General features: G+C 40.3%; 1 protein-coding gene across 2 annotated transcripts in view; it reads right to left on the reverse strand.

Moving 5' to 3' along the window:
• Positions 1–10,304: 10,304 nt before the first annotated feature.
• Positions 10,305–27,791, reverse strand: part of LOC149279413 (relaxin receptor 1-like) — a 100,431-nt gene continuing 82,944 nt past the window's right edge. For both annotated transcript variants that reach the window (XM_089501236.1, XM_089501237.1), the window contains 11 exons: positions 23,635–23,706; positions 22,787–22,861; positions 21,980–22,051; positions 20,037–20,108; positions 19,828–19,899; positions 16,298–16,369; positions 15,858–15,929; positions 14,592–14,821; positions 12,870–13,280; positions 11,900–12,118; positions 10,305–10,600 (listed from right to left, as the gene is read on the reverse strand). In XM_089501236.1, coding sequence (XP_089357362.1) covers positions 10,305–10,600; positions 11,900–12,118; positions 12,870–13,280; positions 14,592–14,821; positions 15,858–15,929; positions 16,298–16,369; positions 19,828–19,899; positions 20,037–20,108; positions 21,980–22,051; positions 22,787–22,861; positions 23,635–23,706 — 1,663 coding nt within the window. The remainder of the gene's footprint in view (positions 10,601–11,899; positions 12,119–12,869; positions 13,281–14,591; positions 14,822–15,857; positions 15,930–16,297; positions 16,370–19,827; positions 19,900–20,036; positions 20,109–21,979; positions 22,052–22,786; positions 22,862–23,634; positions 23,707–27,791) is intronic.

Consider the following 27,791-nt stretch of genomic DNA (forward strand, 5'->3'; position numbering starts at 1 on the left):
ACAAACCGAATAGGGCCATTACCCTAAATTTAAACGAAAAAGAACATCTGCTGTACTTGCAGCCTATTGACTGCAGAGGGTGATATGTATTCATTTTAGGACAATGTTATGCACACACCATCTCCGCCAAACATACACACCGGATCAGTCTGAATTCCAGGGGCCTGGAGGTGGCTATGATAAGGTCAACTGAGGACACGCACGCCATGCAATGGTCTTCACATGTTTACACTCCATATAATCTCATACACTGCAATGATGGAGGGGGGCACACTATGTATATGATGCTCACCCATCACATGCTGCTTTTTAACATTCAAACCATCATTCCCAGTGACATTTTGCTGTTGTGACTTTTTTAGCACTGTAGGAGCACGTTAGACATATTATATGGAACTTGGGAGCAGGAACAAACTAAACGTGGAAACACGGACAATTGGCTAGTAGCTGTCAAAGCTAGTAAAAAAATCCCTTCCATCTCTTTTACGTGTCGTTCAATGTTCATATTGTGTATTTATTAATAAAGTTATTTTGGCTCCACCCATTCCGCGCCTTTTTCGAGCTGTGTCTTTCCCAGTGTACGAGGCTGACATGGCTGCAGCTCCCCGGACAGAGGAAACGGACCCCGAGGAACTGAGGGAGGAAGTGGAGCTACAGATCGAAGATGTGAGAAGGGGCCAATAGGGAAAAGCAGTATATCTGCTGTTTCCTTGGTGACACCGGGGGTTGAAGCTTTTGTACTTTACTGTCTTATATGTACAAGGATATTGTCCGCTCCCAGGGTTTCATGTGTCTGTGTTTGAATGAGGGGGAACCCTGATATCTGCCGATATTGCTTTATATCTAAAATACAAACCTAAAATGACCAACGCATTCCTTTGGATTAAATTACTTTATGTAAATGTGGCAAAGTATAATAGTGTGTTTAAACGCCTGGTAGTATACACTAAGTGATGTGCTTTCCACTTCCTTACTGTGCCATCCCAGTGAGAGCTTATCTGGCAAATAGTATTGGTGACAGGAGAGGAAAGAGTTAATTCTGCACAAAAGTCTGGGCTATATACCAAATAAAGTGAACGTAACAGTTTAGGTCGCTGCTTACAATGTACGAAAGCTGTTACAGTCAATCCATCATATACCGTACTTCCTTATATCTGTTTGCATGGGCTTACATGAGATGTCATTTAACCCCTTCGTGACAAAGGCTGATTTAACTTTTTGTACCCTTCGTGACAATGGCCGTTTTAACATTTCTGCGCTGCTCGTGTTTAGCTGTAATTTTCTTCTTTCCCCTTTACTGAACCCACACACATTAGATATTGTTTTTTTCAGGACAAGAAGGGCTTTCTTTAGATGACATTGTTTTGATTGTATCGTATTATTTACTATTAAAAAAAGTATAAAATTCGGTGAAAAATTTAGAAAAAAATAACTGTTTCTAACTTTTAGTTGAAAAATCTTTTACTCATCTATAAAAGGTAATAAAAAAACCTGCTAAATAGATTTTGTCCTGAGTTTAGAAATACCCAATGTTTTTCTGTTTTTTTGCTTTTTTCTACACATTATGGGGCAATAAGTACAGGTAGCGTTTTGCTATTTCAAAGCCATTTTTTCCAAATCTGGTAATTCTTCCCCCCATGTGCCATTTCGGGTATCTTTGAAGCCGGCCAATGCAATTTACCCCATCAAGTCATATATTTTTGAAAACTAGACAGCCCAGGGTATTCCAAATGCTAGTATTTTAACCCTTTCCAAGCACTAATTCTACCATCAGCCTTTGTCAAACTTTATGGTAGTAATTTTTTTTGCATTTGTTTTTTCACACACATTTTACTTCAGGTATGAATAAACAGGTTCTGGTATATGTCACTATCATAAAACACCCCAATATGTGTTTAGCAACATCTCCTGAGTACAGCGATACCTCACATGAATGATTTTGCGTGGCTGTTTGGGGGCAAAAGGGCCACATTTGGGGCATGCGCATTTTCAATGTTGAACTTTGGCGTTTGGCGATCAACTGCCCATGCCCTATTTGGTACATCTTTGAGCCGGGCCATTTCAGTGTGCCCAATAAAGCCATATATTTTTAAAAACTAGACACCCCAGGGTATTTCAAATGCTAGTATTTTAACACTTTCCATGCACCATATCTACCACCAGTCTTTGTCAAACTTTATGGTAGTAATTTTTTTGCATTTGTTTTTTCACACACACTTTACTTCAGGTATGAATTAAAAGGTTCTGGTATTTGTCACTATCACAAAACACCCCAATATGTCTTCGGCAACATCTCCTGAGTACAGCGATACCTCACATGAATGATTTTGCCTGGCTGTTTGGGGGCAAAAGGGCCACATTTGGGACATGCGCATTTTTCAATGTTGAACTTTGGCATTTGGGGATCCACTGCCCATGCCCTATTTGGTACATCTTTGAGCCGGGCCATTTCAGTGTGCCCAACAAAACCATATATTTTTGAAAACTAGACACACCAGGGTATTTTAAATACTGGTATTTTAACTCTTTGCATGCACACATTTTACCACCAGAATTTTTTCAAAGTTTGCAGTAGTATTCTTTTGTGTGTATTTTTCTTATTGGAAATTAGATGTGTGGCCATCCTTCCCCCCGTGTTAATTGGGGTCTAAAAGTAGACACCCCATGGGCATTTAATATGCCAGTATTTTAACTCTTTCCATGCGAGAATTGTTTTAAGCTAATGTGCTAATTTTAGGACTTGCTCACAAAAATATATTTTTTATATATATATTTAATTTTTTTTGCCTTTTTAAAAAAAATTTTTACTAATTTTTTTCAACTTGAAGGTTTCCCTGATAGTGACATCAGTGGGAAATTATTTTTACATTTTACTGTTTTTTTTTTTACTACCGTATTTGCTCGATTATAAGACGAGGTTTTTTTCAGAGCAAATGCTCTGAAAAATACCCCTCGTCTTCTAATCGGGGTCGTCTTCTAATCAGACCTCAAATAGAGGTCTGATTATGAGACTAAGATCCAGATCCCCCGCACCGCTGCAGGGGACCTGGATCCTCCTGTCTCCCCCTCACACACACACACTTACCGGTGCTTCCTGCTGTATTGCCGGGGCAGCGGGTTGAAGTCTACGCGATTCGCGTAGACAACGTCAGCTGCAGCCGGAAGGAGGTGTGGCTAGCAGCGGGGGTTGTCTGCGTCCGTGGCGGATACCTTCCCCGACTGTCAGAGATCAGAGTTCCCCGCACCGGTGCCGCACTGGTGCGGGGAACTCTGATCTCTGACAGCCGGGGAAGGTATCCGCGACGGACGCAGACAAACCCCGCTGCCAACTCCACCTCCTTCCGGCTGCAGTGGAAGGAGACATCAACCCGCTGCCCAGGCAATACAGCAGGAAATTGGAAGCCCGGTAAGTGTGTGTGTGTGTGCGTGTGTGTGTTAAATGGGGGCATAGGGCATTTCTGGAATGCCTTATACCCCTATATGCCACTCTGGCACTTAGGGGGTTAAAAGGCATATTATGGGTCAGAGTGGCATATACAGGGAGGTATAAGGCATTTCAGGAGGCAGAGTGGCGTTAAAGGGGCATTTAATAGAGCACTCTGCCTCCTGAAATGCCTTATACCTCCCTATATGCCACTCTGCCCCATAATATGCCTTTTAACCCCCTAAATGCCAGAGTGGCACATAGGGGTATAAGGCATTTCTGGAGGCAGAGTGCTCTATACAATGCCTTTTAACTCCCTTAATGCCACTCTGCCTCCTGGAATGCCTTATACCTCCCTATATGCCACTCTGCCCCATAATATGCATTTTAACCCCCTAAATCCCAGAATGGGATATAGGGGTATAAGGCATTTCTGGAGGCAGAGTGGCACATAGGGGGTCAAAAGGCATACCATGGGGCACAGTGGCATATAGAGGGTTAAAAGGCATATCATGGGCCACAGTGCCATATTGGTGTGGCAAGCCTGGGGGCAGATGTGCGTAACTGGGGGACAGGTTGGAAAATACAAGGAAATAAAAACAAAAAAAATATTTTTCTCAATCATAGCTTTTATTTAAAAAAAATAGTTTACATGAATTAACATTTACTGGTAAAACTTTTTTCCTTTAGGGTCGTCTTATATTCAGGCTTTTTCTTTTTTTCCTAAGTTAATATTCAGATTTTGGGGGGTCGTCTTATAATCGAGCAAATACGGTATTTTTTTCTAATTATTATTTATTTTATTTTTTAATTTATTTTTACTAATCACACTGTGATTAGAAAGCTGGGCGCCATTGACTTGCATGGTTGAATGCAGTACCTGTATTCAACCTGCAAGTGGAGCCAGAGTTCTCTAGAGGGTCCGGAGACCGTCTAGCTAACTTTTTCATCTTTATTATTTTTTTTCATGGGCCGGCGCCATCTTGCTGATGGTGAAGATCACCGGTAGCGGCGGCTGTGACCATCCAGAGGCATTCCAGCGACACCATTTAAGTTTAGGAGGTGATCGTTGATCGCCTCCTAAATGCTTTTAAAACGGGCGTCGGGGCTTTTAAAACGGGTTGTTGACGCCCCGGGGAGGGGCCAGACATGGCCCCTGGTGCCGATCGTGGCGTTGCTGAATGCCTCGAGGTCAAGACATTACAGCAACGCTGTTTGGGTGCAGAAAGCGAACGTAGATTACTTTCTGCACCCGTTTAAAGACGTGGCGGTTCTGGCACGTCATTTGTCGTAATCGACTTGTTTTTCCGTGCCGTCCCAGAACCGGCAATTGTCATTAAGGGGTTAAATTAATTGTATAGGGTACCTATAGGTGGTGGTGGGCTAGTAAATGAAGCTAGTATTTCCCTATTCTCCTCAGCACATTCCTATTTTTACCCCATCAGCAGATGTTAGAATAAAGCCCCCCTCAATGAAGCTGCGTAGAAAGGCAAAGCGTCAGGCAACAGGTTTCTTCCGCTTTATTTAGGGTTCCCTCCTGCCTATGTACAAACACTGGCCCTCCGGAAATAGTGTTCAGCTAAAATGCAAATTTTTTATGGAAATAGTAGCCAAATAGTAGAAGGTATATATAAAACTGCTTTTAAGTCTTTCTTTTCTGCATTTGTTTAGGTCGCCTTTTCACTTGCCAAGCTTGTGGAGACTACTTCAGTAATTTCATCACAAGTGGAAGAGCTAGCAACTAAATGCTCCGAAAATGCACGTTTCCTCAAGGCTTGGCGAGATCTTCTGAAGGAGGGCTACCAGGCCTTTAACAACAGTTGATATCACACAGCCATGTACTACTTATGTGCGTGCGCATAGAAATGACGAATGAAGAAGTGGATTTAGTAATATGGCTGCTCTTCAGTGATCACACGTTTGGGGGTTACTCATTCGTATTTACTTTGTAAAGATTTCTGGTTATTACATTATTTTTCCTGTATTAAAGCTTTTTTTGTGTATGACAATTAAAATGTTGATGATGAAGTGTATGGGGTCTTTTTCAAAGCACACAACTGAGAATTTACTATATGTTTTTCCACAAGGCACCAAACTTTACTGTGTCTCAGTATTATTGCTGGGTTGTAGATTAACTTAACAGGTTCAGAGCGTCCTTATTTGTTCGTACCATGGATAGACTGGATAATGGTAAACCCTCTTGCTTATTGATTGGATTTATTTTTTTCTTGGTAAAATTGTGTATACATTGTGCTCAGTTGCTGTTTTTTTTATCTTCTTTTTATATAGTGGCAACAATTAGAGTATTTTTAGCATTTTTTTTCCATTGTTTGTACATATTGTGTAAGTAAAGTAGTACACAGGCCACTCCATACATTCGCTACATAGATGTTAGAAATTTACACGCGCCTGCAGAGGTATATACTATATAAATTGTAGATTCTTCTTCCAGCTGGTGAGGCGGTGTTCTTCGTTGAGAAGGAATTGGGTTCACTGTGGCTACCATATGCTCATGGCTTCAGAGCTTTGCAGATCCATAGAAACATAGACTAAGACAGCAGATAAGAACTATTCGGCTCATCTAGTCTGCTCATTTTGCTGCTGTGAAGACTTAGATCTTAATCAGTTCTTGATCTTGTCTTAGATATGGGATAGTTTCATGCCTATCCAATGCATATTTAAATCCCCTTGCTGTATTAGCCTCTGCCACTTCTAACGGGAAGCTGTTCTTTCTCTTTTTTGCTACTAATGCCTCCAGCTTTATAACCCAGCACCCTGCTTACTTTTTCTGACGTTTTATTTCATTGCCTGCTTACCTTTAATTACTCTCAAGTTAGTAATGAACTGCGCTGTTTAGTCTCCTCCATTGTACAAACGTGGGGGTAAAAAATGTTTTATAGAAAGGCAGCTCCTGCTACAAGTATGTATATATCTCTCAGAGAAGTTGAATGTTTTTTTACATTTCCAGCCAGTTGAACCTGACAATTTTTGTAGCAAACGGCACATTTCTTTCCCTGGTCGAATGGCCATCTGAATCTTGTCACTTAAATGATATCGATTGCATCTTGTGTAAGTATTATCAAGGACAAGCATTTAACAGAAAAACATAGAATCTTTATTCTGCAACTTGTAATTTATGAAAAACATTCTTGCATTATTATATTAATAATAGTGAGTTATGTGACTCATGCTTGTAATGAATACTGTTAAGTTTCAAGTGACCTGAAGACATTGAAATTCTCCCTTTTTCCATTGGGAGTTTTATGTCCTTTGCTAATGAATGATGACCTACAGTAGATTAAGCCTAGTACAGATCTCCTTGAGCGAGTGGAAGAAAAATAAAGAACCAAAGACAACTGGACCAAAAACCTTAAAAATCTGAAGAGGATTACTGGCCCTGGTGAAGCCTAATGCGGATATATAAATAATAAAAATATATATTTTTTATTTCTACATTTATAACATTAAATGACTATTATTTATCGTATTGGCTCGGATATAGGCCGCCCCCGTATATAGGCCGCACCCTAAAAGTTTGGTGCTTTTTTAAAGAAAGGTTTTTTTCTTTAAAAAAGCACCAAAAAAACATGCTGCCACTCTGTCCCCCTCCCCGAGATATGCTACCACTGTCCTCCTCCCCCCCCGAGATATGCTACCACTGTCCTCCTCCCCCCCCGAGATATGCTGCCACTGTCCTCCCCCCCCGAGATATGCTACCACTGTCCTCCTCCCCCCCGAGATATGCTGCAACTGTCCTCCTCCCACCCCCCCGGAACATGCTGCCACTGTCCTCCTCCTCTGCCCCCCCCCCCGACTTACCGGAGCAGACTCCCGGGTGTCTTGCGGGGCCGGCGGGGGACATCTACGCAATATGTGTATACAACTTCCGGTGCCGGCACTGGATGTGCCGGCACCGGAAGTTGTATACGCGTATTGCGTAGATGTCCCCCGCCGGCCCTGCAAGACACCCGGGAGTCTGCTCCGGTAAGTCGGGGGGGGGGGGGCAGAGGTAAAACGCATCGTGCGGACGGTCCGTGCGATGCGCTTAGACAACCTCCCGTGCCGGCACCCCCCCCCCCGTGGAAAGTGCTGGCAGGGGAGGTTGTCTGAGCGTATCGGGGAGTAGGATGCAGGTCCCCTGCACCGCTGCGGGGGATCTGTATCCTAACCCCGCTGCCTGCCCTGCGCTAGACCCCGAATATAGGCCGCACCCCCACTTTAAAGACTTAAAGTGGGGGAAAAAAGTGCGGCCTATATTCGAGCCAATACGGTATTTCCCAAATATATAAATACGTAGTCAAAACCATTTTCATATTATCAATGCAGATATGAAAAGGAAGAAAAAGAAAGACATTGAGAGCACCATGTTTAAGGGATATGATGCAAAAAAATCAAGAATAACGCATTTCAAATAAGTTACAAATTTATTTGTATTTTACTTAGTGAAATAAGTATTTGATCCCCTATCAATCATCAAGATGTCTGGCTCCCAGGTGTCTTTTATACAGGTAAGGAGCTGAAATTAGGAGCACTCTCAAAGGGAGCACTATCAAATGAACATCTGAATGGTTCAGAGGAGAACTGGGTAAAAGTGTTGTGGTGAGATGAGACCAAAATTGAGCTATTTGGCATCAACTCCACTTGCCGTGTTTGGAGGAGGAGGAATGCTGCCTATGACCCCAAGAACACCATCCCCATGGTCAAACATGGAGGTGGAAACATTATTCTTTGGGGGTGTTTTTCAGCTAAGGGGACAGGACAACTTCACCGCATCAAAGGGACAATGGATGAGGCCATGTACCATGGGTGAACACCTCCTTCCCTCAGCCAGGGCATTGCAAATGGGTCATGGATGGGTATTCTAGCATGACAATGACCAAAAACACATGGCCAAGGCAACAAAGGAGTGGCTCAAGAAGAAGCACACTAAGGTACTGGAGTGGCCTAGCCAGTCTCCAGACCTTAATCCCATAGAAAATCTGTGGAGGGAGCTGAATGTTCCAAAAAGTTGCCAAACATCAGCCTCAAAATCTTAATGACATGGAGAGGATCTGCAAAGAGGAGTGGGACAAAATCCCTCCTGAGAGGCCAACTACAAGAAACGTCTGACCTCTGTGATTGCCAAAAAGGGTTTTTTCCATCAGGTATGAAGTAATATTTTGCAAAGGAGTCAAATACTTATTTCACTGAATAAAATGCAAATCAATTTATAACTTATTCGAAATGCATTATTCTGGATTTTTTGTTGTTATTCTGTCTCAAATAAACCTACCATTAAAATTATAGACTGATCATGTCTTTGCCAATGGGCAAACATAAAAAAATCAGCAGGGGATCAAATATTTATTTTCCTTCACTGTATAAGACCGCTTGTCGAGTTATAGAATTGTAGTAGGAACATTCTGATAGGAATGGAGCTAAGAAAAGCAGGATCCATGGTAGTTGGGAGTTCATTGCTTTTCATCCATGTCTTCATTGCTTTTGAAAGTAGGGTCACAAACTACTCATGAAATTCCGTATTTCAAGCTCTCTTATTTTCTGAATTTCAACCAGAATTTATTTACATAAGATACAACTGTTGAAGATAGAATTTTAAGGATATGTACACTCACCAGAAAGAATAAAAAATACTGTTAAAAAAACCCTAAAAATATATATATATATTGGTAAATATATACAATTTCAAACATCATCCTCTTAATATATACATTCAAATATAGTTGGTTGGTAAGATGTAGGTGTGTTACGTAGAAGGAAAAAAACCTAAATGTAAAATGCCACGTCTGTAGCATGCTAAGCGCTATTCCTATAAAAAAGCACTCCAGCCATATTTTCATGCTAAATGCGTACCCCAGACCTCCTGCACAGAGACCTGCTTTCCTTTATCTGCAGAGCTGAAGGCTCCTATCGCTTTTAGTTTTGATTTTAGGTGCCTTTCCCTCTCAATCACCACAATGAGCCAATTCTTCATGTGATGCTAATGAATTCTGTTCCTCCATAGACTTGCATTAATAAGGATGTCTTGCTGGGTGATGAGGATCAAGTCGTTGTTCAGCACAGGCAGTATAGGAGTTGCCAGGGTGTTTGGTAGAAACGTTTAAGGTAGTAGAGCCGGAGAACATACAAATGGCTATTATGCTGCTGCCGAAAACATTATATTATGCAAAACAAGAACCGTTTTAAAAATGAAAACTATTTTTCTTTATTTTATTTTAATTGTCATTCAACCGACTCACCCCTTACAATCAGTGGCATATTCTTGCCTAGGCGGACTAGGCCTATAGCAGGAGTTCCAAGGGCAGCAGACCCTATGCTGTATTACTGGGTATAGATCACCCTATTGGGTCATCAGGCTCCCCAGCTTGCCCTTTCTCCCTTCTCAACTTGTAACCAGCCTATACACACTATGGAGCACTGTGCCTAACTGGCATAACCTCCATTGTGGCCTTACTCTATGCCGCACATGCAACGTGCCAGAATATGACTTTATATCCCGGTGCTTTTTATGGTAGATGGAGGTAGGTAGGTACTGCAGTGCTCAGCCAATGTTATGTCTCTATTTACACTCAATTTTTAAAATTGTTAGTGAGCCAACTGAGTATGAGAATAAGTTACAAATAAGTAATTTAGAATGAAAAGGGTTTACATTCTGCTCAGTGGTTCACTTTTCATCTATATGACTATTAATTATGGTGGCCACCAGGTCACTTATGGAATTCTAAAAATGTATTAGTATTTTAGGATAGAAGTCATATTAGCTTTTTCTACAGTTAGCTTTCAGCTATCTGTGCCTTTGTGTATGGATCCAGGGCGAAAACTACTCTTTCACATCCACTTTTCCTCTTGCAATGTTTGAGAACTGCCTGGTTCCAACTAGTACTTAAGCATAACTTAGTCTCGTTGAGTGTGTTGAGACTGACATTTCAGAGTCTGTGTAAATTCCCGGTTTCATCATTTCTGGGGAAATGTCTTGCAAAGGCCACATTTCGACCCAGAAAAAGGAAGGTGAATAGGCCTTTTGGCTGCTTTTACTTCCGACCGACTGTCTTTGTTTGTAGTTGTTCCAAATCTGACAAATCATCTCTTTAAATGGTCGCGTTGTTATGGTGTAGAGAATCGGATTGAGAGCGCTGTTAATTGGCAGTATGAAAATCACTACCCAGGAACTGATGGACCCTGAAAGATATTTAATTGCATACATAAATTAAAGACGAGGATAAGTTTTACCAAATTAGCACAAAGGCATTCTTTTCAAAGTACACAGCTGAATTCTTATCAGTTTTGTATTATGATGTATTACACGTTTAATCTTTTTCATGATTTTCATCTTGCATCTTGGCATGAACTGTATCCAACCCATAAAAAAGCCACCACCAAGTACTATACATCTGCTAACACTGAACACATGTTAAACTGAGAAACTTAGGTGTTATGAAGCAGAAATTCTTTGAAGGGGCCTCGTGATATGAGGATTTAGTACAAAGCCACAGAGATATTTTAGTATCGCATGATAAAAAAAACCCTGAACTTAATAGTGTTAATGAGCGCAGGCACACTATCCCTATACAGAGAACGCATAGCTAACAGGGTAACTTCAGGTTCTGTCTATGAGGTAATCTGTAATATTCTCAAAATTCAATTTACATTCTTTGGAAGAAACTAGTTATCTCTTTTCAAATCCCAGGGAAGTTTAATAATCTATTGAGATATACCATGCTTTTTGTAGCTGCTACCTAATATCTGATTAGCTGGAGATCAGTTGCTACACGAAACACAGTAGGTGATCTTCTCTTGTGGCTACACACGAGACACGCTTACTAAGGGGATCTAATTAAGATCATTTCTATGGCCAAAGTCATCCAGTGTATGATATCAGTGACTGCTTAACTGTCCACATGCAGGCAGTGCCTGTCCACCCATGGACAGGACATCACTTCTCAAATACAAGCTGCTTTGACAAAATGTCACTATGTGGACCTGTGTAAATTAAATGAATCAGTAGAGCATAACATGTCCTCATTTATCTAAATCTCTCAGCCTTTCTTACGTTTCATAGCTGTATGCTATGTTTAGAGCATAATATTTAGAAGTGTTCATGTGAACTTGACTCAAGTAATGGCTGCACATTTTTTATTTTAGACTTTCTTTTTTTAGTCAAGTTTAGTGGAGACTTCTCCTGTCTTCATGCTCTGTACTTATAACAGCTGCCATGTTCAGTGGAGCAGATGTGTTGAAATGGCAGACAAACGGCAGAAGAATAAATTAGAATTGTATTTATTTTGCATGCCAAGAAAAAATAGATACAGGCAAGAACACATGCCCCTGTATTTGGTATGCATTAGTCTCTGCTGGTTTGTCTTTTTTTAACCTATGCACATGTGTCTGCATAAATAATTTGAAATAGTGGGTAATTTACTGGTTAGTAGTAATTCCACGTTACTACAATATCAAAAGATTTCAAGAATATTTACTCACCTGGGATTTCCACCTGAAGTAGCGAAAGAAGTTTTAGTATGAAAATCGGTATCCAGCATAGAGCATCCGTGAAGACAATAAAGAAGAAGCGTTTGGCCAGGGTCATTTCTTTCTTGACGTGGCTGTGTATTTCTGTTGCCATGATGGCAGTCCGGTGAATACTATAGAACATACTGCTGTAGGAGAACACAATGACGATGAAGGCTGCCAGGTTTACTCCTATCGGAAAAATGCAAATGAGAAGAAAATCTAGTGGCAATCACTAATTAAAGGCAAATTATTATGGATTATGCATCTAACCAAATGACCAATTGTTGATGGTTCACAGAGGAAGACATTACATGTAGATTGTAAGATCATTTGAGCAGGGCCCTCCTCACCTGTTGTTTCTGTAAGTCAAATTGTTATGTTATATAGTACTTGTTATGGCCTGTCTACCCATTGTACAGTGCTACGGAATTTGATGACGCTATATAAAACAATATTAATAATGTAACCATCCATCTACTGTATTTATGAGGAGAGACCTGATATAGGTTATTGCCTTTCTTATATCATGCTTTTATTATGAGAATCTATTTGTTTCTGCGTGTAAATTAGTTCATGAGACATCTTTCTCAGTTTCCCTATCTCTTCTGAACGCATGATGTGCAGTTAAGTATCTTTCCTGCAATATGTTATCGTGGCCCCAAGGATCTCAATGAAAGCTAAGCTAAAGTGCATGCGGGGAAAGCATACTTGAGTAAGCTTCCTTCTTTCAGCAGTGGGAGCTTACAAATGAATTCTGATATGTGTTTTACTTAAATATAGGAGATACTCCCCATCTGATCCCATTTTATTTTGTACCCTGATTTCTTAGGAATAGTTTCCTTCACAAAAAATCATGCGTAATGATCACAGGTTAACCACTGAAAGCACTTAAGGGAACTGCACTTAACAATTCTTTAAGAGGACTATTTTACATACTCACCTAGAAAGATAATGACAGAGTATATCTGGGCTGCTGTGCTTTCTGGTTGCTCTGAATGCAGAGGAAAGCAGACACCATTAGTTCCATAATAGTTGTGAAAAAACGCTGTATTGCTTAGTGGTATGAAGGCAATAATAAATCCAGTAATCCAGATGAGTATCAGCATTGTGACTGTCCTGCATTTCCCGGGCTTTAGGCATCGAAAGGGGTATACAATGCAAATATACTTTTCCAAAGTCAAGTATGTAAGAAGCAGAACAGATACTTCGGTAGAGAGGATAGCTAAAGACCCAACCATGCGGCACTGTGTGCTGTCCATCCACGCTTGAGCATTTTCATTGTACTCCCCCCGGTATTTAAGGTCATAATATCCAATGACAAATAAATAGACTCCCATTAAGCAATCAGCACCTGGAAGACAAACCAAGCAGATTTAATTAAAGAAATTTAATTTACAAATTAATTAAATGTAATTTCCAAAAATTACCATGAAATGTAACCAATACATTTACTATGTAATCCTATGTGATATTTGTGCTGGCTTAAAGGTGTTGGTGGGACGCAAGCAGAACATTTACCATTAAAACTCCTCTCTCTCCTGATCCTGTGACTTATATAAATGCAGAGGGTTCCAAAAATGTTCCACACTGACTAATTAATCCCAATAAATAAGAAATATTAAGTGATTCAATGCCATTCATATTGGCTTTTGAAATGCTTTATGCTAATGTCAACTCAGTTCTTTCTAGATCTAAGTCTGACCACTTCACAACTGACATTTTTCTTTTTAGTCTATTAAAATTACACTTGACACACACAAAAACATAAACACATAGAATTGACGGCCTATAAGAACCATTTAGCACATCTAATCTGCCATTTTTATGATGTAAAGACTCAGACCTCAATCAGTCCTTGGTCTTGTCTTAGATTAGGGATAACTGTATGCCTATCCAAAGCATGTTTGCATTCTCTACAACTTCTAATGGGAGGCTTCCATTTATCTGCCACCCTTCTCTCCTTACGTTACATCTGGATCTCTGACCCTCTACTTTTAGATTATGACCTCTTGTTATAAGTCAGCAAACATAAAAAGTTAGATTTTTTAAGGATATTGTCTGGCTTTTAAACACAATTAAGTAGACATTAAACATGATATCGTGGAAACTAAGTTGGCAAATAACTTTTCCTATATTGTAAAATTTGCAAGCAGCTGAAGCAATATAGACTATCCTCCAACACCAAAGTATTCCCAGTAAGAACTGGCAAATTAATGTTTTGCCCTTGCCACTGAATAATGTTCCGTATCCTTACTACTCTTAGTATATCTGGTATCCTTATTAGTAGAGCATAATCAGTACAATTCTGTATTGTATTTAGGAGTAATTCTAGCTACTATGAAAGAACATGTAATTTCCTTATCTAACATATGTAATATTACATAATCGTAAAACAATATTTAGAAACTGTTATACATTTGAAAAGTGGTGCATTTTCTCTATTAATATAGCATAAATATTATGGAGTATATAGTATGAGAATTCTTGACTGCTGCATTATACATGTATCCAAGATCTAACTCTGTTGAATTAATGAGGCGAAGATCCTTTTTTTCCCCAGAACATCCATCCATGGTGCTAACTTTGTATTCCTAATTATCAGCAGGCGTGTAAGCCCCAATGGCTGCCAAGTGCTTTCTATATATAACCTTTTTTAACTTACAACATAGCGAGATGATGGACGTGGCATGGAGTTTGTTCTCAGATCTGATGTAAGGCCGCGTACAGATGACAAAGATGTTTCCAAAGCAGGTTATCACAGAAACAACCCACACAAACACTCGCTGAACAATACTTGCAAGCAGGTTTTCCAGAGATGAAATTCCATCTGTATTTGGCTTACAGTTCCGTACATGGGGAGCAAAGCCACAGTACTGGAATTTCTTAAAGTATCTGCCAATGACAAAACAAGTTACGCAACCATTGCATGAATTCATGCTAATTAATGAAGATCTTATCTCAGGACAGAGTAGCTGTATATATATATATGGTAATAATGGTATGATTCTGCAGGTTTTGTTCAGTTCCTCGGCTATGACAAACCTAGCCACCTTCTGCCCAGCCCCTTCTGCCTACCTCACTCTGTTCAGCTGCCTTGTGGCGCATGGGGTGAAGGCTTGTAGACGCTACATGCCCCTGCAACTCATTATTCTCTTCTGGCCTGATTTAAAGTGATTAAAATACAAATCTTCATTAACGCTTCGTATTTGATTTAGCAAACTAGGGTTTGCAAGGCCCTAAATCCACCATTATAAATGATCTATCTTCTAGTCTCTTGAAGTACTTCCACAAAAGTGTGGAGCACCACACTTGCTGTTTTTTTGTGGTGGCTTTGCCCTTTTGAGAAGGCACTCTGGGACGTCTGGTCAACAGAGCTGATAACGGGGAAAAGCAGATGAAGAAAGAGGACAGGAGAGAAAGAAGAGGCAAGAGAAGTGGAGCTGTGGAAAAGGAGACAGGGACATAGAAGCAGTCAGCAGAGAACGTAGGGATACATTGAAAGAGAGCGTGCATCAAAGATATTTTACATTCATCAGGAAAGCGGGAGAAATAGCTGCATTTTCGGGAGACTTGGGACCTCTGAGACAGCATAAGAGAAGTAAAAACACACCTGATTATGTAAACGCTGCACCACTAATATATGATTATAGGCTGTATAAACAAACAACAGAGATCCGACAATTCGAGAAGCAGCCAATAAGAGGGCAAGCTTTACAAGCATGGAAAAGGGGTCTCGGAACAGATTCCCTCTAGCAGCATTTGACAAGCCAATTCTGCAGCAGACTTAAGGTAAGTAAGTAAGATAAGTATTTTTAGCTAGGGGATGAGGCAAATGAATATGGGTGAAGTCTGCAGTATTATGGCAATGACCTGCATTGTCTACAAATAAAGAAAATACAGAAAGTATACTTGCACGCATGTAGCTTACATGTGAGTGAGATTTCCAAGCGGCAGAAACATTCTTCTTTGAATATTTGGGATTTCAATTCCCTCCAAGCTTCTGCAGTACAAGTAAACAAATAGTTAGTATTGTGTAAATTATCAATATGTGTGGCATATATCCCAGGGATTCAGCAAGGTCTCAACTACCTAGGTGCTCCAATGATTTTAATAGACAGTATGCAATTAACACACCATGAGGAATCTGATATTTAGAAATGATCATTCACCATGTCCTCATTATTGTTATATTATTAGTATGGAAAAAGATCTAATATGTTAATTTGACTTCCTTTAAATACTGTCTACATTCTGACTTTCATTCACCCCTCTGTATCCCATGACTGTCAATGATCTGCACAGGGGAAAAAACAATATTCCCAAGATTTGTTTCATAAACTTTATGAATAGGAATGATACAATACTTACAGTGATTTGAGTTTAAGTACAAAATCAAATTGATCAACTTGGATCTTCTGGATGGGGTTATATGAAATGTTTCTGTAGGTATGAAGTTAAGAGCAAATTTGTTTTACCAAACATGAACGTAAATTGATGAAAGTACTATTTTTACAGATTTTACATAACAGAACACCTCTCCGTTCAATCTTATTGCTATAAAATGAAATTGCAACAAACTAAGGCAATTGTGTGTGGCCTTTCCTGATTTTGTGTGTGTTCTAACTAGACTTGGGCACCAGGGGGCTCTTCGTGTTCGTCTTCGTGCTCGTCTTCGTCAAAAAAAAAATCTTCGTATTCCGCGAATATTCGCCCGTTCCGGTCTTCTCTTCGGGCGAATATTCGTTTTTTCTTTGTTTTTTCCGGTTAAGGGGTTAATACGGGGTTAACGCGTACCGCAGCAGCTCTGGCGTCAGTAGTTTAAATGTGCGTATCAGCAGCTCTATTGGTCGCCAGCAGGGGGCCTCCTGCTGGGGACCAATGAGCTCACTACCATATATATAGCTAATATATTCTCGGGCAGAATATTATGCTACTCATTGTAAAACCAACAGAGGGCAGCATTCTGTCCGAAGATATATTAGCCATATGTGGCAGTGTGTTCATTTTCATTTATTAATTATTTAAATAAAATATATCCCCATGATCCGCTGGTCTCCCCGCTGCAACAGTTAAATGTCCGCACTCGCAGACATTAATTCTGTCGAACTTGCAAACTCTTTTTTTCTATTTATTTTGGGGGTTTTTTGTATTAAACCATTACACGAAAGGATCATGGGAATATATTTTATTTGAATAAATGCAAATTAGCTCACTGCCACAGATGGCTAATATATGTTCGGACAGAATGCTGCCCTCTGTTGGTTTTACATTAAGTTGCATAATAACTTTGGATTTCTTTCAAGCATATAGAACAATGCTACTTAATGTAAAACCAACAGAGGGCAGCATTCTGTCCGAACATAAATTAGCCATATGTCTTCGGACAGAATGCTGCCCTCTGTTGGTTTTACATTAAGTAGCATAATAAATAACTGGATTTCAAGCATATGGAACAATGCTACTTAATGTAAAACCAACAGAGGGCAGCATTCTGTCCGAACATATATGGCTAATATATGTTCGGACAGAATGCTGCCCTCTGTTGGTTTTACATTAAGTAGCATTGTTCCATATGGTTGAAAGAAATCCAAAGTTATTATGCAACTTAATGTAAAACCAACAGAGGGCAGCATTCTGTCCGAACATATATTAGCCATCTGTGGCAGTGTGCTCATTTGCATTTATTCAGATAAAATATATTCCCATGATCCTTTCGTGTAATGGTTTAATACAAAAAAACCCCAAAATAAATAGAAAAAAAGAGTTTGCAAGTTCGACAGAATTAATGTCCGCGAGTGCGGACATTTAACTGTTGCAGCGGGGAGACCAGCGGATCATGGGGATATATTTTATTTAAATAATTAATAAATGAAAATGAACACACTGCCACATATGGCTAATATATCTTCGGACAGAATGCTGCCCTCTGTTGGTTTTACACTGAGTAGCATAATAACTTTAGATTTCAAGCATATGCTACTTAATGTAAAACCAACAGAGGGCAGCATTGTGTCCGAAGTTATAGTAAGTTATTTATGCTAAGTTAAATGTCCGTACCGGCGACTTTGTTGGTCGCTGGCACTGACATTTAACTGACACAGCGGGGAGACCACTGGTGTCCCTGCTGTGTCAGTTAAATGTCCGTACCAGCGACTTTGTTGGTCGCTGGCACGGACTTTTAACTGTTGCAGCAGGGTCCCAGGTTGATTTTTGGTTTTTCTGCCTAGCAACTAGTGGTAAGGGGCCGTGCGAGTGAGCCTATTGGTCGCTTGCACAGCCCTTTACCCTACGGATTTCTGCTCCCGTTATCCAACGCAGCATCGCAGGGGTTAACGGAAGCGGAAATCAGGAGTTAAAAAGGCCGTGCGAGTGAGCCCTATTGGTCACCTGCAGGGTCTTCCTCTGGCATCAACCAATTGGTTGATGCCAGAGGAAGACCCTGCAGGTGACCAATAGGCTCACTCACACTGCCCTGTAACCCCTGACGACGAACCTGCGGATTTCCACTTCAGTCAACTCCCGCGATGCTGTGAAGATAAGGTAAGTTAGATGGGGAAGGGACCGGGGAGAATAGTAGACGAAGGCGAAGATTCTTCGTGTGTGAGTCTTCGTCTTCGCCTACGTTTTACCGGCACTGTCTTCTCTTCTTCATGTCTTCGGAACGAACACGAAAACGCACTCTTCGTGTTCGTTTTCATGTTCGCCTGAAGACGAATGCACAAGTCTAGTTCTAACCCTAATATGCAAGATGACGAAGGGTAGGGGCAATAACATACCCTAACGTTCCTTGAAATACAGTGGCCAGTGAACAATGTTTGAATTTTGGTTTCATAAATGAGTTTGGCAAAAGGGTCATCTCACCCAGGGCCCAGGTGGCAAGGGGACCCCACTCGCTGCTGTGTTATTTAGCTAACTGGCTACAATGCATATCAGAGTGATGTGGGGGCCCAAATGGTACATGAGGTCCATCAAGTTTGGTCAATAGGAGCAGCAGCTGCATGGTTCTCGGTTTGTAAGGAACAGGCAAGGTCCAGAGATACTGTATCCGGATCCCAAGTCAGCAGCCTGCAGTCACGTAAGCAGAGATACTCTGCGCAAGTAGGAGCTGAAAATCCATGTATATGGAAGTCAGTGTGTGTGTGCACGATTTTCTGTATTGCTGCAGGGATGAATGTGGTCATTCTTTATACATGTCTGCAAATGTATGTGTGAGTGTATGAATGTATATACATTATGTATTTTTTATACCATTGTAGTACCACAAAGAAAGAGCTTCCATGATGTATGTAAAGATTTCTTTTTATTCCATCTTATCTGATGTATACCAGGTTATATTTAGACATTCAGACTTTATTATTCATATTCAGGTTTGTAGAAACAAAAATGTGCTTTGTATGACAGACCGCCAACCTGTGTATATGGTCCCTTTCTAACTATCCAGCTCTAAACAACATCTAAATTCTAAACAAACAACATAGAATCTGATGGCAGATAAGAACCATAAAGCTCATCTAATCTGCCCATAATTCCTGCTGCAAAAACTGTTGCCCCACTGCTGTTACAATAGCTAACCATCAACATCCAATGTCATTGTGATTGCATATTCATGCAGCACGTAGGAAGGTTATTTGTTTAGGTAACACAGCCGTCATGCTAAGGCATTTCATTTACAGTATTTAAGAACCAGTATTCTGCAAGAGCACATATGTGGTAAGCTTTATATAGTGGTTCATTCATTGTTAGAAAATAGTAGAACGTTGCAGTGTTTTACTGTGAAAGATATTGAATGCTTCAGTAATTATTACCAACCACGACAATTTACACGCACTTTTCTGGTTAAAAAAATATGCATGTTAAATATAACAATATTTAATAAATTAATGAAAAAAGCAACTTACAGCTGTGACAAGTCTTTTACATCCTTCAGCAGAGAAGGGGGGAATACTTCAATTCTATTATTAGCCAAGTCTCTGTAAAAATAATATATAAAAAAATATTTACTGTATTACTGTATATATGGTTAAATTAATAAAGCGAAACTTTATTTGATGATGTTTTTACTCTAATATATAATATCAAAATGTTACTTTTGTTGCAAGAAACTTACAGCTCGTCCAGTCTGTGAAGTGATGAAAACGTGTTCTCACCGATTGTGCTTATTCTGTTTTTTCGCAGAACTCTGCAGATGGGAAGCATGAATATTATACAGATTACGGAAATTCTATAACCAAGAGCTCTAAGAACAATTTTCCATTGTATTTGTGCTACGGAGCCACAACGTCCTTACTACTCTCCACCCCATATCCTTTAGAGGCCCAGAACAGAGGATACGCAGCCTAGAAAGTCACCCCATTAAATTAAACTGAAAAGATTGAGATTACATTCAGAAATCTATAATTCAGTCATTTTTGGTGTAATTTGTTGTCCGTACCACACATATTGTGGTGTGCTACACATATAATAAGTATAATTTCACTGTAACTTCTAGTGATTAACATTAAAACATGCAAAAATAAATCTTTGCTCTAATAATATTCTACTTAGCAGCCACTGAAATGCATCTCAAGATACACAGTAGAAATGTGTTTATTCCTCTTGTGGGAATCAGTAAATGGCATAAATGTTTGCATGCATATTGTTATCACAGTCTATGCAAATTTCTATTCTAATGCCTCTCATTCCCCTTATAATTGTAATTTGTTTGTCTTTGCTGTTTGAGCTTAATTTAATGAAATTAAATGCATATGGTTAATAGCTAATATATCAGATTTAACACCCACCTGTAGGCCATATATATAGCTATGCAGATACATATCATTAAAATATTAAATGTATACACTACGCTGAATATATGCAAATCCCCCACATTGTATATGATTACCCAACCGCACATTTTATCTAATATAATCTATTTATAATTATCTAAATTCAACAGTATACAGTAAGATGCTATTTACTGATGCTATTAGGCTTTTAAGCTATATCATGTTTTATAATTAATGTGAAACTTAAAGTGAATTAAGGCGCTACAATAATATAACATAAAACACTGTTGAGTTATATAGCTGCTCTACAACAAAAGTGCCAATCCCATGAACGCCATTAATTTAAAAACTAACAAATGTAAGAGTTGGAGCTCTTGAATTAAACTAATAATATATGTGTAACATCGGCACCCTCTACTCAGTATAAAATATAAAGATACTTAAATCAGGATGTTGCGACTGTCCTACATGATTTCAACTATTGTGCAGTGTAGCAGATTGTAAGATATTCTAGGAACAAATTCTAAGCAATCACTCCATTAATCACAGATATGTTGGGCATTCCTGATTTGCCACTAAATAGATCAGAAAATCAGGAAGCGGTCAGTTGCACATAAAATAAGGTCTAGATTGGGGTGAAAAGTGGTAACTTTTGTGTGGCAACCACACAATTTCATCTGCTTTCACAGTAGCTCCCACCCAGCGATGCATTTACCTTCTGCACTGCTCTAGGCCCAACCTAGGACTGCGCCCCCCCAGCCACCCCTCATCATCAGAGTCTGCACCGCCTTAAAAGGTGAGCCATGCCGTTAGGACACAGATCACCTGGATATGACATCATATGGCACCTTCTAATGCACAGTCGGCACAGCCTCCATAGTTTAAATGGGCCAGTTGAAGTGATCAAAGATCTCCTCTGTAGTTGGCCCACTGGGGATACTGGGGGCCTGATCACCCCAGAGGGTGATCTGCTCCCTGGTTTGGCAGCAGGGGGACTGGCGCCCATCATACATCACTGCTCCCACGGAAATGCAGATATCTGCAAAAGTGGGTATAAGCTTGCAGTGTTCTACCTATTTTGGAGATCGGCAATGTTTTTACCTACCTCTGTTTATGACAAGCAACATGTAAGACACAATATGTTATTAAAATATGCTGAGCTTGTAGGAGGAATTGAAAAATACAAAAAAGTTTTCAAATAAAACAATTACGTCAAACATAATATATATGCAGTATATATATATATATATATATCTGACAATAGATATTCCTATGTAATACTTACAAGACAGTCAAGGTTGTACAAGATATGAAAGTTGTGTTCCTTAAACTGTGGATATTATTGCCTTCAAAGTCTCTGAAATAGATCATATGTAAGATTAGATGAATCTGTAAAATATACATGTCAAATTTTATACTCAAGAAATGTGTGTAAATAGTCTAATACACTTAATGATCTTTGAACAGAATTTTACCAGGCACATGGAACTCCAAAACAATTATACAAGGGATGGATGGATCAAATCAAACGCTAAATAAGTGACATTACCATCTTGCTTGCCAAAAGGATGCATAATTAGTACAATATCTATGGATTCTAAGCAAAAAGATTAAAGGCTGCCTGTGTCTCATAGAAATTTAGATTTATGTGTAATCCAGTTAAGAGATAATATAATATTATAATAAACATTACATTATGACCAGTTTGCGTCCCATGGACCTCCCTTCCATCCCATGAAAAAGGCCCATAGAGCAGCAGGATTTTTTAATCTGCTGCTGGGTCTACTTAAATTATCTTAGCGCCATCTATGTAGTTATACAACACGCCAGAAAAACACATATGTCATTGTGCTGGAATCTTGTGGAAGATGCTTAACACAGCTTTTCATCACTTTAAAAAAAATAATAAAAAAAAATCAGATCTTTTTTTCCTAAAATATCTCTTTAGATATTACTATGACTGCATGACTCTGGGAGGGAACAGGACATTATTTCAACACATCAATGCAAGAATTCACAAACCTTAACATGCTCGGTTTTAATTAAAACCAGCATCAGAGCACTACATCTACTTTATCTCAGGCATACTTACAGCCAGTTTAATTTAGGCATGTGTTGACATAAAGGCTTGTCGGGCAAACGACCAAGGAGATTGTTCAGCATTACTCTGTAGGGCATAAGGAAATAAAACCGCTTATAAACATGTAAAGAGAATATATGGTCTGATGATGAAAAATATGTCATTTGCCTAGTTAAAGAACTAAAGCATGAAATACTTTGCAACTGACATATTGTTCTTACAAACAGATGAGTTCATGGCAGTAAAAATCACTTACATACTACTTTACATGCTCGCTCTGTAACATAACTCTACAAATACCTACAATATCAATACTTAAGGTACAAGCTTGAGCCATACAAAAAATAGATCTTTGCAAAAATATAGCAATTTTGTTGTATATTTTACAGACAGCTATATTTGAAAGCATTTGTATAACATAAATAACTATTTTGAGGAACATAAAGGGCAATGCAATCAATATTAGATATCTAAACTGCCCAAGACTGTTATCTCACAATGAGAGCTGCTGTTGTAATGAATACAATCAATACAGAAATGAAGCGTGTGATTTGTTATTATTGTACTATAGTTTTTCTTTAATTATCCCTCTTATTATTTTCTTATCTGTTTATCTGTTATTCCCATTGCTTGTTTATCTTGAGTTTTTTTTTTAGAAGGTTAGTTTCTTTCATCCATCTATATTAAATCCAAAATAAAGCTCATATTCTCCTCCCTTTGTATGCCACAGAAGAATCGGTCAAAGGAAGGTTTTTTGATACACAGACTTAAGACTTAAAACCACATATAAAATAATGCATGTTAAAAGAGAAAACGTCAATGGAAAACAATATTACATTAAAACCATGTTTAATACTTACAAAAGTATAAGCGAATTCAGTCCTTGAAATGTTTGAGGAGAGATCCGAGTAATTTTATTATTTTCTATTATTCTGTTAAAATAGAATACAAAAACCTCAGTAGTTTAATTAAAAGTACAAGTACATACATGAAAAGCCTTAAGAAAATACATTTTGTTTTACTTTCAATTAACCTTTCTTAGTAATACCCTCTAATAATGTATATTGCAAGATTTATAAGACAAGGAAACAATGTGTGAAGATGCATATACAGCACTATATAAAATGGGATGCACAACCAGAGAAGTGGAAAACACTTCTAGACTGTTGGCATATCTTAAATTATTCCTGTTGCAGTTCTGAAACATTTTAGGCTATCCAGTTATCCAGTCATTGTACAGGCATTTAATTTTATCTTGTAAAAAGTACTTTTTTTTTGTTTCATATTGAACATTGTTTGCCCTTAGAAAAGAACTGCCATGATTTTTACCAGAGGGTACCATCACTCCACCTATTTTCCACCATCATCAACTATAATCGTTAATTTCTAACGATAATTTGTTTTCCCTTAGTCCTAACGGCAGAACAAGAGGGGTATTACTGCCCCTGTGAACAATTAGGACAGGTGGAAAATTAATGATTTACACAATTAAATAAGCAATTAACCCCCTTTACCCCACCTATAAAGGGAACTCCACCCCTAACCACAGTGTGCTATAACAAGAATAATAAAAAAATATAAGAGGGAGGGATATTAGTGTGCTGCCGTTAGGACTAAGGGAAAACAAATTATCGTTAGAAATTAACGATTCCCTTACGTCCTAACTGGCAGCACAAGAGGGGAAGTAGCTAGAAGATCACCTATGAGGGAGGGTCTTCCGGCTGAACGACGTTCAGAACAGACCGCCCAAAAGCAGTGTCTTCCGAACTTCTTAAATTTAGCCTATAATGGCTTATAAAAGTGGAGTCAGAACTCCAGGAGGCTGCAGCACAAATATGTTGAAGAGGGATGAGGCCCCTTTCAGCAGCCGAGGTAGCTACCACTCTGGTAGAGTGAGCGCGGACAAAGGCGGGAGGAGGCAAGCCTTGAGCTGAGAAGGATTCTCTGATGGCTTCCTTCATCCACCTGCTCAGGGATGGTTTAGAAGCTTTAGATCCTTTGTTCCTGCCAAAAAACTGTAGAAAGAGATTTTCATCTTTCCTGAAGACACCGGATCTTTGCAGATAGATCTGCAGACATCTGGAGACGTCAAGAGTATGTAAAAGAGATTCTTCTTCTGTTGAAGGATCTGGGTGAAAAACAGGTAGAGAAATGACCTGATTAATGTTCTGAAACGAAGGAATCTTCGGTAAAAAAGCTGGCAGGAACCTTAGGAGAACCCTATCAGGCAGGAATAGGGTGTAAGGCTCAAAGGCACACAGAGCTTGCAACTAACCAATTCTCTTGGCAGAAGTGATCGCCACTAGGAAGGCAGCCTTCCAGGAAAGGTACTTCATGTCCACGCTTTCCAATGGCTCGAAGGGGGGGAGAGCATAACCCCCTGAGCACGACAGTAAGGTCCCTCTGAGGGACTGGTCTCAGGATCTTAGGTTTTAACCTTTCAGCTCCTTTAAGGAACCTCCTGATAAGGGGTTCTTGGGACATAGGTTTCCTAAAAAAACCCGATATGGCTAAGGTGTGCACTCTGAGTGTAGAGGGAGCAAGGCCTTTATCCAGTCCATCTTGGAGGAACTGTAATATGGAAGAAATGGGGGGGATCTGAGAAACCCACTTAGTTCTTCGCACACCATAATGAAAAAGAGCGTCTAATCCGGTTGTAAGATCTATTAGTAGACTCCACTCTCGAATGAGACAAAGTCCTCAAGACCCCAGAAGAAAGTCCACTATCCTTCAATAGGGAGCTGTCAATCTCCAGGCTGTCAGATTGAGAATTCTCAGATCTAGGCGAGAACCTGTTCCCAGAAACACAGGGTTCTCTGATATTGGAAGCTTCCAGTACAGACCCTGACTCATCCCCATGAGCTGGGTGAACCATGACCTCTTTGGCCAGAATGGAATTATCACAATAATCGAGGTCTGGTCCTGTCTGATCTTCATCAATACCCTTAGTATCATGGAAATTGGAGGGAAGATGTAAGCCAGCCCGAACCTCCAAGGGATGGACAGAGCATCTATCGCCCAAGGATTGTCCTCCCTGTATAGGGAGCAGAAGATCTTCACCTTGGCGTTGAACCTCGTAGCCATTAAGTCGATTTCTGGCATTCCCCACCGAAGAGTAATTTGATGAAATACTTCCTGGTTTAGTGACCATTCGCCTGGAACACTGAGACCCCGACTCAGACGGTCCGCTACCACATTGAGAGATCCCCGAATGTGGACTGCAGATAGGTGGGAGAGGTTCTGCTCTGCCCATGATAGGATCATTCCCACTTCCTTGAGAGAAGGTTGAGATCTTGTGCCACCCTGTTTGTTGATTTAATAAACCGCCGTCATGTTGTCTGAATGAACTCTCACCGCTTTGCCGCGGATTTGAGGAGCAAAGTGAACGAGCGCCAATCTGATTGCTCTGAGCTCTCTGAAGTTCGAAGACATAAGGCTCTCTGGACGGGACCAAGTACCTAGTACTGGAATGTCCTCTAGATGGGCTTCATCCGTGGTCAACAGAATCCAGGCTGGCTGAATCAAGGACCTCCCATCTTTCAGATGCTCCCACCAACTGAGGGAGTGACGGACTTGAGGAGACAGGGTGCACATTTTGTTCAACCCTAATGGGTTGCGATTCCAAATGCCCAAAACTTCTGATTGGAGAGGGCGTAGGTGCCAAAGGGCCCAAGGGACTGCATGCGCAGTCGCTGCCATGTGCCCTAACATCTTCATAAGCGTTCTGATGGACACCGACTGAGGGGTCCTTAGAGAACTGGCGGCTCTGACAACCCGATTGTGTCTGTCGAGAGACAGAGAGAGAGTCATCCAGGTCGAGTCAATTATGAACCCCAGAAACTTCCTGGAAGTAGATGGAACCAACTCGGACTTTTGGAAGTTTACTATCCACTCTAACTGGTGGAGAAAAGCCAGAGTCTGCTGAAGATGAGAATACAGAATTTCTGTAGAAGCGGCTTTTAGAAGCCAATCGTCTAAATATGAGACGATTTCTAGGCCTTCTAGACTCAAGATTGCTACCACGGCAACTACAACCTTGGTAAACGTATGAGGAGCAGAGGAGATTCCGAAGGGAAGAGCAACAAACTGAAGATGTTTCACTTCGCCCCAAAGGGATACAGCAACACGCAGATACTTCCTGTGGGCTTGGCAAACAGGAACATGAAGGTAAGCGTCCTTCAAGTCTATAGAGACCATCACGTCTCCCGGCAGTAAGATATTTATTACAGAGCGGATGGACTCCATGCGGAATTTCTTTCTGGCTATGAACTTGTTCAAATAGCGAAGATCTATGATCATCCGCCAGTCTCCTGATCTTGGGCACTAGGAAGACTGGTGAAAAGACGCCGGATCCACGCTCTTCTGGAGGAACTTCCTCCAACGCCTTCTTCTGTATATAGGCATGGATAGATGCCTCTAGGACTCTGAACATCTTGCGCGAGAGAATCCTTGTCAGAACAAAATTCAGAGGAGGTAGGGAAACAAAACTTATTTTGTAGCCTGACCGGACTACATCTAACACCCAGAGGTCTGGTATGGACCTCCCGCAAGCCTCCAGAAAAAAAGATAGACGACTTCCCACCAGGGGGTCTAGCACTGGAGGAGGGGTTACCTCCGGACTCTCTAGCGCCAGACGTCCTTTCTCTTCTCATAGGACCCGCGGGAGCGACCTGCTCCTCTCTTCTGAGTCCCCTGACGCCATTGGGATCTAGAAGGTCCCTGGGACCTGGATCCTCTGGACTGTCTGCCCCTCCCTCTAGAAGCCTGCTGGGGGAGGGATTTGCCTTTCTTGTCAGAAAGGCCCTCCATGATCCTGTCCAGCTCACTGCCAAACAGCTTGCCAGGTTCGTAAGGCAACCCACAAAGCGAAAATTTGGAGGCGTTGTCCGCTTTCCGGGGTTTTAACCATAGGGGGTCTCCTTGCAGCAGCAAATAGCACCAAAGATTTGGAGGCTAGCTTCAGATGTTGAGGCGCAGCATCTGAAAGGAATTCCACAGCCAGTTGAGCCATTTTAAA

This window comes from Sceloporus occidentalis, unplaced genomic scaffold, assembly GCF_023333645.1.
Source record: "Sceloporus occidentalis isolate IW3139 unplaced genomic scaffold, rSceOcc1.0.p SCAF_167, whole genome shotgun sequence".
In the NCBI taxonomy this organism is placed as follows: Eukaryota; Metazoa; Chordata; class Lepidosauria; order Squamata; family Phrynosomatidae; genus Sceloporus; species Sceloporus occidentalis.